This window comes from Agelaius phoeniceus, chromosome 8, assembly GCF_051311805.1.
Source record: "Agelaius phoeniceus isolate bAgePho1 chromosome 8, bAgePho1.hap1, whole genome shotgun sequence".
Lineage (NCBI taxonomy): Eukaryota > Metazoa > Chordata > Aves > Passeriformes > Icteridae > Agelaius > Agelaius phoeniceus.
In genome coordinates this window covers 19,321,742-19,334,387 of record NC_135272.1, presented here as the reverse complement: position 1 = coordinate 19,334,387, position 12,646 = coordinate 19,321,742, and the positions used below count along the sequence as shown (strand labels likewise).

General features: G+C 38.8%; 1 protein-coding gene across 2 annotated transcripts; it reads right to left on the bottom strand.

Annotated features, from left to right (window-relative positions):
- Positions 1-865: 865 nt before the first annotated feature.
- Positions 866-11,922, bottom strand: DBT (dihydrolipoamide branched chain transacylase E2). Of its 2 annotated transcripts, XM_077182167.1 has the most exons (12): positions 11,721-11,784; positions 8,659-8,723; positions 7,589-7,712; positions 7,341-7,416; positions 6,280-6,461; positions 5,806-5,933; positions 5,203-5,446; positions 4,269-4,435; positions 3,805-3,882; positions 2,579-2,770; positions 2,359-2,430; positions 866-1,504 (listed from the first exon to the last, which is right to left on the bottom strand). In XM_077182167.1, the coding sequence occupies exons 2-12, from the start codon at positions 8,719-8,721 to the stop codon at positions 1,337-1,339; spliced, it is 1,494 nt and encodes a 497-aa protein (XP_077038282.1). In that variant the 5' UTR covers positions 8,722-8,723; positions 11,721-11,784; the 3' UTR covers positions 866-1,336. The 2 variants fall into 2 exon arrangements, with proteins under 2 accessions (XP_077038282.1, XP_054494256.2); XM_054638281.2 differs by lacking the exon at positions 8,659-8,723 and having other exon boundaries at positions 11,721-11,922.
- Positions 11,923-12,646: the final 724 nt, after the last annotated feature.

Here is a 12,646-nt window from a genome sequence, read left to right as displayed (position 1 = left end):
TTACCAGCTTTTCTCTTAGTCAGTCTCAGCATCATGGATAGCAGGGATTCTACCTCTGGTAGCCTGTCTCACATCTTCACAGCTAAATGCAATAGATAACTTTGGTCTATAATTTTGAAGAATGCTCCTGTTTTTGATATCTAAAAAAAGGAGAAAGCGTCTGTTTTGTGCGTTACAAATTCATTTTTAAGGCTACGTAACTATCTTTTCTCATCTCTGTGTGAAATGTATCTGTTTAGAAGGTATTTATATCCAACAGTTTTCTTCATATCTCCCATTAAATCAGCAGTGCAATCATCATGATCTGTTTCTTTTACCTTAAAGCCACATAAGTTTTCTGTTCCAAAGTCATTAATTTGAACCTATTCATTATGTGCCTCGTGTCTGAGTTTAAGAAGAAGTCCTTATCTCATAGTATTTTTTAATATCCATTCTTTGTTGAATCTGATTAATCTATCAGATTCTAGTATCTGAATATCAATAACAGAATGCAAGATCATGATCAATTTACTGTCAGGCTTACCTAACGACAGAATAATAAAACAAGATCCTTCTTTTTTTATTTTGTTTTCTCTTTCTTTCTCATTTCATTTTAACAGACAGATATTTTCTATAAGAATCAAAAATAACTGGAAAGCATTAAGGGCTGAAACTACTTTCAGCCTTTAAAAATATAGGACATTCTAGAGAGTATTAAGGCCTTGATCATTATCAATCAGTGTTGTCAGTAAGCATTTGAATAAATATGGCCTCTTCATTTATAGTTTGATAAAGAGTACCTGTGCAAGTAACTGCCAGAAAAAGTGGACTAGCAAAACACTTAAAAGGTTAACTCAATTGAACAACAAAAAGCTCTCTGGACATCTTACAGCAGAAGCATTAAAGGCATTTTATTTGTATATGATTTTTGCATAATCCCTTTTAGGAATTCAGATATTATTTGTTAAAATAAATTTATGTGTCCAAAATAGAAGAACTATGAGTACTCCCCTCCAAAATTTCCCTTCAGATTATAAATACTGCAGGTGTAGAGCAGTGGCACTCAGTCACACCAGCCTGACAATCATTATTATAAAGGCAAAATAAAGACATTCCACCACCATATTCAGAAGCTGTGACCTATTCAGTTTGACAGTCTGCTGTAGATGAAATTACAGCAATACAAAATGAAAGAAGCAACAACTAATTGAGACTGGTATCAGCTGTTGAGAACTTCCAACCACATAACATTATCATATAATGCACGTAGTAAAGGGCACATGTTAGCAGAGACAGCTTGTGTAACTATTCAGTCTAATCCACAGAGTTTAAAGGCATTTTCTAGCCATGGTTTCCTTTATTTAAGGTCCAGCAGCATTGAAGCAGGGTTCTCCAAGTAAGATTTCCACAAGTTAGAAAACCGGGCCATGATAGCTCCATCAATGATGCGGTGATCAGCTGACCAACTCACATTCATTATTTGTGCTTTAACTACTTCACCTTTGCTATTAAACCGAGGAAGGACCTAAAAATCAGAGGAAGGACAAAACCAGAATTATTAAATTAAATACTTTCATTAGCAAATCTGTTTTTTCTTGTTTTTGCTAATTTGTTGAACTAAATTACAATTAATTTTGCTGAATTAGACAGACAGCAGTAGCACCATGCTAAAAACCAAGACCTTTCCATTACTATTTGTGTTGTGGATTAGAATATATTGCAACCTTGCATAATGAACAGTCAGAGCCTTTTTCCCCCTTTATGGAAATACTGAAGTAGTAAAAGCTTTTCCTGACTCCAAAGTTTTCCTCCTGAATAGTTTATTGCACTCTTAGTTCTCAAAGTGGCAGTTTCCTTAAAGCGCCTCTAAAAAAAATGCTCAGAGGAAGAACATAGAGGTAATTTCAGTTAATACTCATTTCATTTCCAGCACTGAGCTCCAATGTCTGTATGTAAGAATTAAACCCTGAGATTCAAAAAATATAAAACTGCCTTCACATCCAAAATTCTGTATGGATTCAGCTACCTGGCTTATGAAATTGAACTGCATTTTCAGAATACTTCTCAAGTTTTCTCCTTCCTGATAGCAAAATTGCTATTGCCATGTTGCAAAACTTGCAAAACTGTATTTACATTTTTTCTTACTGACCCGAAGGCTAAACATAGATGTGATAAACAGGATTCTGGAAAATAAATACAAACCTTTGGTGTAAGAAACTTCTAATTAAACATTTGGTATGTTCATAGTCATTTGAAAACACCACAAACTTTTCAGTCATGAGCTATGCATTTTCTCTGCAACAAAGACAGGCTCCATGTTCCATTTTTGTTAAGATGACCTTAGCTAACACTCTCATCACTGAGATAAAGTGAATATACCTGTATCTTTCCAAGTGCTCCAATAGCTACTTCAGGAGGTAGTATCACTGGTTTGGCATAAGTGCCACCAATCTAGAAAAGAAAAAAAATGAGGTTATTATTTAAGAACTTTTTTTAAGCAGATTGCCTCTTGAATTAATTGCTACAGATTTTGTTCTTGGCATATTAAACTTCAGTAAAGCTGCATTTCAGAAGCAGCTCTCATTTTCCCAGTACTTACTGTGCCAATATTTGAAAGGGTGAATGTTCCCCCCGTGAGGTCACTTGTTCCCAGCTGGCCTGCAGAGCCCAAGGACTGGAGGCGATTTAATTCCACAGCAATGTCAAACACACTGCAGACTTGAACATTTTTCACGTTTGGGACAATTAAACCTTGCTCTGTGTCCATTGCAACTCCAATGTTGTGTGAAGCCTGCAGCAAATGCCATTAACCAGACATTAATATAAGCTGTCAACATAAAATGTATTTTAGGTAAAAAGCCACTTCAATCACATTTTCCTTATTTATCTTTTTAACCTGGAAAGTGCTGTATTTAGTAAGCAACTCCTGCATAGAACTTTGAGGGGAGAAAAGGATATAATTTTTTTAAAATTAGCCTCACATCTGCAAACTGTAAATTGATGTTGACAATGCCACCTTCAGAGAATACAAAGTCCTGGAATCAACTTCACACTGAAAACATTGCACTTTAGGATGATCATATGTGTAACAAAACATAAGTAACATATTTTAAAGAGAACACTAAAATTAAAAAGAAGAAAAAAAAGAAATTTGGTGTGTTCATAGTCATCTAAAAACACCATAAACTTTTATAAACTTCTTCATAAACTTTTCAATCATGAGCTATGCAGCTTTTCTGCAACAAAGGGAGACTCCACGTTCCATTTCCACTACAGATGGCTTTGCTAACTCTCTTTTTATGTTTTGGAAGGCATATTAGGATGCTTAAAGATATTTATAAAACAGCACAAAAAAAGTTTGTACTGCAAGGTGCAATTAGGTATCATTTAAGAAAATAGATACTTGCTTCCCAGAAGTATCGATCCAGCAGCTTGTATAAAACTATGTAACTTTGATCAGGACTGTAGGGTTGAGTGTTGGAACAGTTGAACTACCGTGCACAAAACCCCCCAAAATTGTTGTATTATATTTGAAATGTCCTCATTTTAAAAGCTTGGCCCATATTCAGGTGAAAAATAGAAAATTAATATATTAATATGCATTTTTGAGGCAAGTCTGAATAACAAAGCTACTTTTACCTAACAAACTAATGCAAGAGGGCCAACAATAAATCAAATCTAGATCTCAGACACTGAATGCACAAATTATTTTCCTGCACAACACCAAAATTTTGGTTCTTATAATTAGCTCAGACATTCTGAAAGGTCCCTGTTAGACATTACTTTTCACTTTCTGCTCACAACATTTATCCATAGTTTACAAACCTTATATGTGACATTTTGACAGTTCTCATCCAAAGAAGCATTAAGAATGGGATACTGCAGCAATCCCAGAGAGGCTGCCTGTTAAATATAACAAAAGAAAACAAAATAGATTTTTATAGTTTATAAGCAGAGAGCTTCACGGAAAAGAAGTAATGATAGGAGAAAATTTAGATTAAGAACAATATGGAATGAGTGTTTAGGCAGCACTCTGAGTGCTATAGCATAACCAGACTAATCTGTACATTCACTGCACATGAGCACAACTGCCTGCTTTTCTGAAAAACAGAAGGAACAAAGTCAGTGACCTAAGGGATTCTTTAGCAATACAAAGATTACAATAATAACAGTTTTCCTGTGATCTGCCATAACTCAGATGATAGAGATACATCTACAACAGTCATTGAACAGATTTTGGCAAAACCTGTGTATAAGTACTCCAAAGAGGGCTCTGCTGCAGGCCTCACCTTTATGAAGAAAGGCATAAAGGAAAGCTTAACTCCACGCATTTCAGCTAGAGGTTTCAGCTCTTCTCGCAGCTGAACAAGCTGAGTCAAATCAATCTCATCAGAATAACCAAAGTGGGGGATCTTCAGGGCTGCACTCATAGTCTTTACCATGGCCTTCTGAAAACCTGGAAAATATTCATTGTCTTCTTAAACCAACAAAATGAGCTTCTGTGAAGTTATGGTGAAATTTCATCTGTTTCCATTAACCAAATTACACAACTTACAAAAACCAAACCAAAGCCAAAGCATAACCAAAGAAGAACAGCATAAAGAGCACTTACTGAGTTGTTGAGTTCATAGAACTCAATTGTGACGTCTGTAATACTCCCAATTATATTACTGCATCTCTCTCCTATGTATGTATAAATTTGAAATCATAGTATGATAATCTGCATTATGCTTTCCAGCCTCTCCAAATAAACACTGCTTGAAAGGCAAGGAAAAAATTTTAATCATCCCCTTTTAAAGTGATTTTTTGGTTACCTTAGTGTCTTTTATGGCACTGTTCTCCAGAACAGGTGTGAATGCTACTCACATAATAGTGCAGTATGCTTTTACTAAACACTGATAATCCCTTAAATTCACTGCACTTCACCACTAATTGCATAATGATTCCTACCATGACAAATCCATGTTTAGAATTCCTACCTGTTTCAACATACTCTTGAAGAATGAGCAAGTACAATTTGCAGCCCAACTCCATCCAACCAAAACATGAACAAATATTTAATAAAATAATTTCAGCAGAAATGCTTCTTACAGAGAATGTTTTCCTATATGCTCACTTGCATAACAACCACATGAAACACACTCCCATCAAAAGGAATCACAGAGCAACAGCTACTGGTAGTCTACCATGACCATGGCCTCAAGACTATTTTTCATGATTTACCTGTTACAGGTTCAGTTTTATCTTTTCCTGCAAATGCAATGGGTCTGGGAGCAGGTACGGGGATTTTGCGTGCTTTGTCCTTTGGAGCAGCTGGCACAGCCTCTGCTCTCCGCTGAGGTGGGACAATTTCAGCCTTCGGGGATGGAGGCAAAATAGCTCCTGTTTGTTTGGCCAAGTAGTTGAGTATATCTTCTTTAAGGATTCTGTTATCCTTTCCTGTCCCAACAACTTCACTCAATTTAATCTGAAAAGTACATAACAAGCAGTGATACTTTAGTTTTACAGCAACATAAAAATATCTTCTATTGTGAGCTATGGTTAAAAATCATTCCCATTTCTGATCCAACATATTTGCAGTTTTTTGTTTCTTTCTGTAGTTTATTAGGTATTCAACATAGTGCAAATCATCCAAAAGTCCCACTAGTCCCACTAGGTATTTGACTGCATACTTCAAGCACAATCCTCTTCATTTCTACAACAATTTTCACACTGTAAAATGTATTTGAAAACAAGTGTTTCCTCTAGATCAGTGCTCTTCTAGTCAGTCAAAATGCCATGTAAAAGCTGGGTAAAATGCAGCAGGACCTTATTCAGTAAACCTACATTGTTCTCCATGGCCAGGCGACGAACTGCAGGGGTTGCTAATGTTTTGTGACCTTTTATCTCTTGGTGAGTGTGCTCTTCATGAGACATAGGAGGTGTTTCAACAACATCTTCTTCTGAGGCAACACCTTCAAACAAAAAGAAAAAAATTAACTTTACTACATTGTAAGCATTTGTTAAATTCCAAACTCAACCATTCTGTGACAGCTGAGTTTTTTACGATTTACTTTGAGTTAATGTGGATGGGAACACAGCTTGCTAAAGGCTGCTGCTTAAGCTAAATATTCAAGAGGAAATGGCTAGGAGATTTAAACTTTGATAAATATCACAACTTTCTCTACTCAAATTTCCTGACTTTATAAAGGGAAAAAAATCTTTGAAGATTTTCAGGAGGAAAAAGCAAGCTTCTCTGCCACTGATTGTTTTATGACAACAAACATAAAATATTCATGAGAAAAAAATGGCTTACAATACCTTTTGAAGCATCAATTTCAATGTCCACTAGTGGTTTTCCAACAAAAGCAATATCATCTATGCTGTAATGGAGTTTTCTGATGATGCCATCATAGCGACTGGTGATAGTAACAGAGGCTTTGTCACTCTGCACCTCACAGATGCTGTCAAACTGAGACACACTGTCACCTTCCTTTATGTACCTGGGAGGAAAGACAGGCTACTGGGAAACACAGTCAGTGTAAAAACCTGTGCTGTGTATTCCTTTGGTAAGTTCAATAATATACATCCTACAACATGGAAGTGCATTCCAGACGAGAAAACAAATTCTACATACTTGATATGTTTGCTACATGCATTTTGTCACAGAACTCTTTGTTGGGTGAAATGACAAAATTATTATGAATATCACTACACACATATTACATTTACTTTAGTAGAGTTTTCCTGTCAGATTATAAAGCATCGAAAAAAAGAATGTTTAAGTTTAATCTGAATGCAAGGAAGTTGTTAGTTCCAACTTGTCAATATACAATCAGTTTCAGAAAGGAAATGGATAGTAGGGAGCACTGTCTTCATGCAAAGAGAGGTGTTTGTACAAAGAGCAAGGCCTTTCAACACTGCCTTCCTTCACTGTACACTTTGATTTTGTTTAATCCATTCATCACTGGCTTTTTACAAACAATTCAGAAGTTCAAATCTTTTACTAAAAGCAATAGAGGAGGGGTACAGGATAAAATTATGTTCATTCTTTAGACTAGCTATTTGTTTCTAAAGCTAAGTTTAAGTAAACATAACAAAAGACAGGCCACCTGAACACAAAAAACATCAATCACTAAAGGAAAAGCCTATATACAGTTGCATCCCTTTCCTCCCAATTCTTCCACTCACAAATACATGAGACTGCAAACAAACAAAATAAAAAGCTCAGTATGTACAAGGTTCCAAAATGTGCAAAATGAAACCTGAAAAACTTGACTAGTAACCCAAAAAATATTCTCAGTTAATTCATTGATCACACAGCTAAAGCTACTAAACTACCTGCTGATTTCTTAGTGTATTTCCAGGAAAGCAGAGCTTACCATTCTTTTACAGTCACCTCTGTAATTCCTTCTCCAATGTCAGAAAGCTTAAACTGGACAATTTGGCCACATGAAACTTGAAACATAGAATAAGAAAATACAGCATCTTTAATATTAAATACAAGTTACCAGACAGAAAAATCTGAATGCATCAGAAATAATCTACATATGAGCCATATGCAAACCTCTAACATAACACTCATAAAATAGCAAAATAAAAGAAATTATTTTATTATGAAAAAGATTACCAGCAGATGTTCTGAATAATCGCTGTTGATGACTAAACTTGAGGGCAGATTTGTCAAACACGCACACATATTTTGATTTTATAAAGCGAATGCTGCTGCACGATCTAACGCGATGAATGCAAACCTGGGGAGAAAATCTCAAGGGTTAATACACTGCAGGTAGAGCCCATTTAATATCCCCCAACAGCCAGACTAAAATAGTTTCATTCTAGTCTATGTAAGAGAAGTTCTTATGGAACACAATTACACTGAATGCATTCTTGAACATACAGTAACCTTTACATTAGCAAAAGCTTCGCCAGGTTTTAGCTTCTTTCACTAACACAACACATGGGGAGATCAAAGCCACGGGGACATAACCAATTAACAAAAATCATGACAGCATTTGGTGAGTGATTCATTGCTATTGTGTCTCTCAGGAATTAGCTTAATCAGGACAGGCATACAAAAAGCACACACACTATCAACCACATCAGGTATCTGAAATATTCCTATCCAGGATGAATGCTGGAAGGTTTCCCTAGACTGCACAGAAAACCAGCATATTTGTCCCATCAGAGGTTGATCAGAAGTACTAATGAAAGGAAATTCACACCACAGGGCCCAGAGAGTTGCCCTTTCATTTTTGTTCCTATAGAGGAGGCAATCATCTTCAAGTAAACATCACCTTAAATCAGCTTCAATGATATTTTGTAATAACTAGCCATGAGATGGTTTTCTTTTATGGTTATAATTATATTTATCTAGAAATCAACTTTAAAGAGTCTAAAGAATTTTCTGAAAGATTCTTCAGACAAAACTTTATGTTTTAAAGTCTCTTCTAATCAGTCATGATTGTGATCATAAGCAAAGTTGGTAGTGCTTGCATTGACATAAACAGGTATTTTATTAAGCTCAACACAAGTTAGTTCAGACACATTCTTATCCAGTAAAAATTATTAAATTTAATGTAATTTTGGTGTTATGTTGTCTTAAAAGTGCTGTATAATTTATAAAAATAACAATTTATCTGTAGATACTATCTCTAACTAATTTAGAGATATGAAAAAAATTCAGGTGCTACAATGTACCTCAAGTAGCTCAAAACTGTAAAATTTAGAAATTATCTTCTTAGAGGAGCCAGAAAACAGCATACCTGCATGGGAAAGTTCATTTTAACTTCTTGTTTAAAAAATCCTTTCAGTAATTACAGAGCATATGAAACTTCTTGTTTCCCTCCCCACACCCCAAACTGTTTAACTATTTGCTATCACTTTTCAGAGTTTAAAAAGTACATTATTCAGCAGGCCATACAATTCTGAACTGACAATGTACTCATTCTCTCTATTATTTAATCCAGCACTGCAAGTTCTATTTAATATCCCCTTTCTTTAAAGAACAAACATTTATACAACACAGTCTATCATGATGGACACAACAAAGTTATATCATTTGAGTTACCTTTCAGTTGCCTGCCACTAAGATGGTACCTACTGATCTAGAATGAGTATTTTTCTAATTCCTATAACAAGCAAATAGAAAATCTTTTCATTAGTCCTCCAAACAACTTTCTATATTCAACAATCAGGTAACATGGCAATTTCAAGCTATGAAAAATCATACTCTAGAAATACATTTAAAGTTCACATTAAATTACAAAATGGGTATACAATGTACATCTTCACAATCCTGTTTTTCTGCTATCTTTAATTCTGGGGTTCTTCCCACTTGAAGATTACATGTTTACATAAAAATGTCACCAAAAATTTTTTTCAACTAGATCTTTTTGTAACAAACTTGCAAAAACTCTCTTTTCTCTTTACATGACCCTAAATGAAAAACATTCAGTATTTACCTGTGAAGATGATCACAAGGAGCACATCAAATCTCTGAACTATTTCTAAATGTGAAGTTTCACAATGATTTCCATGTGATTTTTAACCTTTGGTTACCAATGCAGGTAGTGAATTAGTAATGTCACTGCCAAAAAAAGAGACTGGTGTTGTTATTGAAGAGTTACCATGCTGTTTCATACTATATCTGTAGGAAAAATTCAAAACTACTGCATTTTTAAAACTGAAATCTTTCTGATTTTAAGTTTTGCAGATTCCCTACCAAAAAGTTGCTGTGCTAGTATGTTAAAGTAATAACACAATCTCTTCATAGAGCAGTGTTCCTTACAAATAAGGAAAAAATTAAAATCCATAAAACAAAGAGACTGTGTTTACAATTTCAGCATTTAATCACTATAATACTGGTGTAATGCCAAGCAAGGAAATAAAAATGGCACATAAAAGACAAAATTAGCTCTAATATCCATAGCATACCCATCTATATAGTTTGATGTCTGGAAAAATCTATCAGTTAACTCCAAAGATAACTGGTAGTACTAAGCTTGTTAACGTGGCTACTGTTACACTAAACAGCAACTTAAAGGCAACACTGCCACAGCACGGTAACACCTTCCCTGTGCAAGCCTGGGATGTGCAGTGACTCTGGCAAAAAGGAGCTGAGGGCCACTGGGGCCCTCACTGGCACTGAGGCCGCAGCAGCCAGGCTGACAGAGCACGGTCTGACCCCAGCCAAGGGGGCAGCTGAGGGCACTCCGGGGAGCTGCTTTGCCTCTCAGGTTCAGCTTTGCTTGTTTCCTTAAAAACAAGCCAACTCCAGCTGTCTAAGTTACCACTGATCCTGAAAATGTATGCTGGCCTCAGACCAAAATAGTTTTAAGCAGCCTGGAGAGAACTGATTACCTGATGGAGTAACACTAAATTTCCAAGTCAAATTGAACAGTTCATGCTCACAGGCAATGACTCTGCATTAAAGGATATTGCTATGCTGAACTTTCTTGACTTCTGTCCCACTGAGTTATTTTAGAACATTTCCTCACACTGGCTGTGTTTTGCATACATATTCTATATTTCTGAGTATGTGGTTACCTATACACTAAAGCAACATCCCTGGTCATGTGTTTTAATCAGATATCATCCCTCATCCAAATACCTGGCACATGTCCCAGTGTCCAGGTGATTGCCATTTCCCTACCACTTCACACAAAGGCTCCCTGGCTCAGATTCAAAATGTGCTTGCAGGAAACACACACTATAAACCAGCCAGTTCTATAGTTCAGCATGCACATAGATAAGATGAGTGTTTCCATCTTATCAGAAGAAAGATAAGATTAAGAGTAGAAGGTTAGAAATACAACTTAAAAGAAAGTGCTATTTTTAATGCTTTTAATTAGTAAAATTATTTATAAATACTTATAAGTTACTGGCTGAAAACTGGATTACAAAAGTATAATTTAAAAATTCCTCATCATTATGCTTTAAAATTAAAATATGAATTATTAAGAGAAAAAACATACTAGAAACTGGAATGGATCCTTAATTTTGTTTCTAAATTTCAAAAATTATTTCTTCTCTGACATCCCATAAAATAGGGATGACATAATAGGAAACCAAAGCTCTTCACAATAGCAAAAAGACTATGATACAGGAAGACAGAAGAAAGCATGAACTAAGTCTATGTTCACGAAATTTTAAGTATCTCAAAAAGGCAACCAAGTAGATTCACTTCTTATGGTAAAGTATCTCAACTACTTTTCAAGTATCAAGGCTCCTGGGATTCAAAGAAATACGTTTCCCTTTTTTGTACGTGTATCCACACCGTATCCGTGCAGATGCGGTATGCAAAGGGAGCTGATGCGTGGGCGGAGAAGCGGTGATGGCAGAGCAATGCATAGGCAAAGCAATAATGGGATGACTTAGAAATAACAGAAGAGGAGGATGTCACTGTCTTATTACAGAAAGGCAAACGTTTCTTTCCCAGGGAGCATGGGCAAGGGCAGCGCGGGGGGAGAGGGTGCAGTTCTGGGGGTTCCCGTGCAGCGCGGGGGGCGGTCCCAGGCAATGCCGGGGTCCCGTCACCTGCGCGGAGCAGGGGGAGCGCACAGCGGGGAGGGAGCTGAGGCGCTGCCCGGCCCCGGACGCCGCCGAGGCGGCAGCTCCGCGAGCGCGTCGTGTTTGCAGAGGTGCGGTGCGCGCTGTGCGCCCGCCGGGCGGCAGGAACAGCGCTCGGGGATGCCGCGAGTTATCTCTCCCCCCCGGCCGGCCGGGAGCGCCGCCGCCCGCGGGGTTCCCGCTCCCCTTACCAGGCGCCCCGCGGCTCGGCAGCTGCTCCTCAGCGCGGTCACGGCCGCCATCTTACCCCGGGCAGAACGGCCCCGCACACACCCCCGGCACAGCCAACCGGCGGCGGCCGCGCCGCCACAGCCAACCAGCAGCGGCGGGGGCCGCGGGCCGGGCTGGGCCCGCACACGCCCACGGGAGGGACCGCGAGAGGGTTCCCGTGCGGGCCAGAGCCGCGAGTGGCCGTGCACGGCGCGCGACTTCCCCGGGCCGCAGTAGCGGAAAGGGCAGCGCGAAAAGCCCGGCCATTCCATTCCCCATACACGTGTAATGAAGTCCCGAGCGCGCCTGCCAGAGCAACACGCCCGTGTCTGTGGCTCTGCGTGCAGGTGATTGTAACCAGGTGGGGATCGACCTCTTCTCCCAGGTGACGAGCGACAGGGCATAGTCTTAAGATGCGCCAGGGGAGGTTTACGTTGAACATTAGGAAAAATCTCTTCACAGAAACGGTGATTAGACATTGGAACGGGCTGCCCAGGAAGGTGGTGGAGATACCAACCCTAGAGGTGTTTAAGGAAAAGACTGGACGTGGTACTTAGTGCCGTGGTCTGTTTGACATCGTGGTATTCGTTGATAGGCTGGACTTGATAATCTCAGAGGTCTTTTACAACCTAATTCATTCTGTGATTCTGAGGAAAAGTACCTTGTAACGAGGAGGGCAGCAGTCCGGCCGCTCTCCTCCGGCGGCAGCGCTGTACCCATGGCTCTGGTCTCCCAGGTACCGCGGTTGTTACCGCTCCGGCCCTCAGGACAGGGGAAAGGCATTGCCTCCAGCGGGACGCGGTCAGTACCGCGGGGACAATGGAGCTACTCCCGGCCCCCGCCTGAGTGCCGGGCCCGCCGGCTGCTCCTCCCCGCGGCGGAGCCGCCCCGACCAACCCGCGGCGGG

Bases quoted from the DNA above. Each gene is read 5' to 3' on its own strand.
- DBT (XM_077182167.1), bottom strand. From the start codon at position 8,721: ATGCTGTTTTCTGGCTCCTCTAAGAAGATAATTTCTAAATTTTACAGT. The intron at 6,462-7,340 runs GTAAGCTCTGCT...CTTTCCTCCCAG, and splicing joins GAGGTGACTGTAAAAGAATG to GTACATAAAGGAAGGTGACA. The intron at 5,447-5,805 runs GTAGGTTTACTG...TGTACTTTTCAG, and splicing joins GCCTGGCCATGGAGAACAAT to ATTAAATTGAGTGAAGTTGT.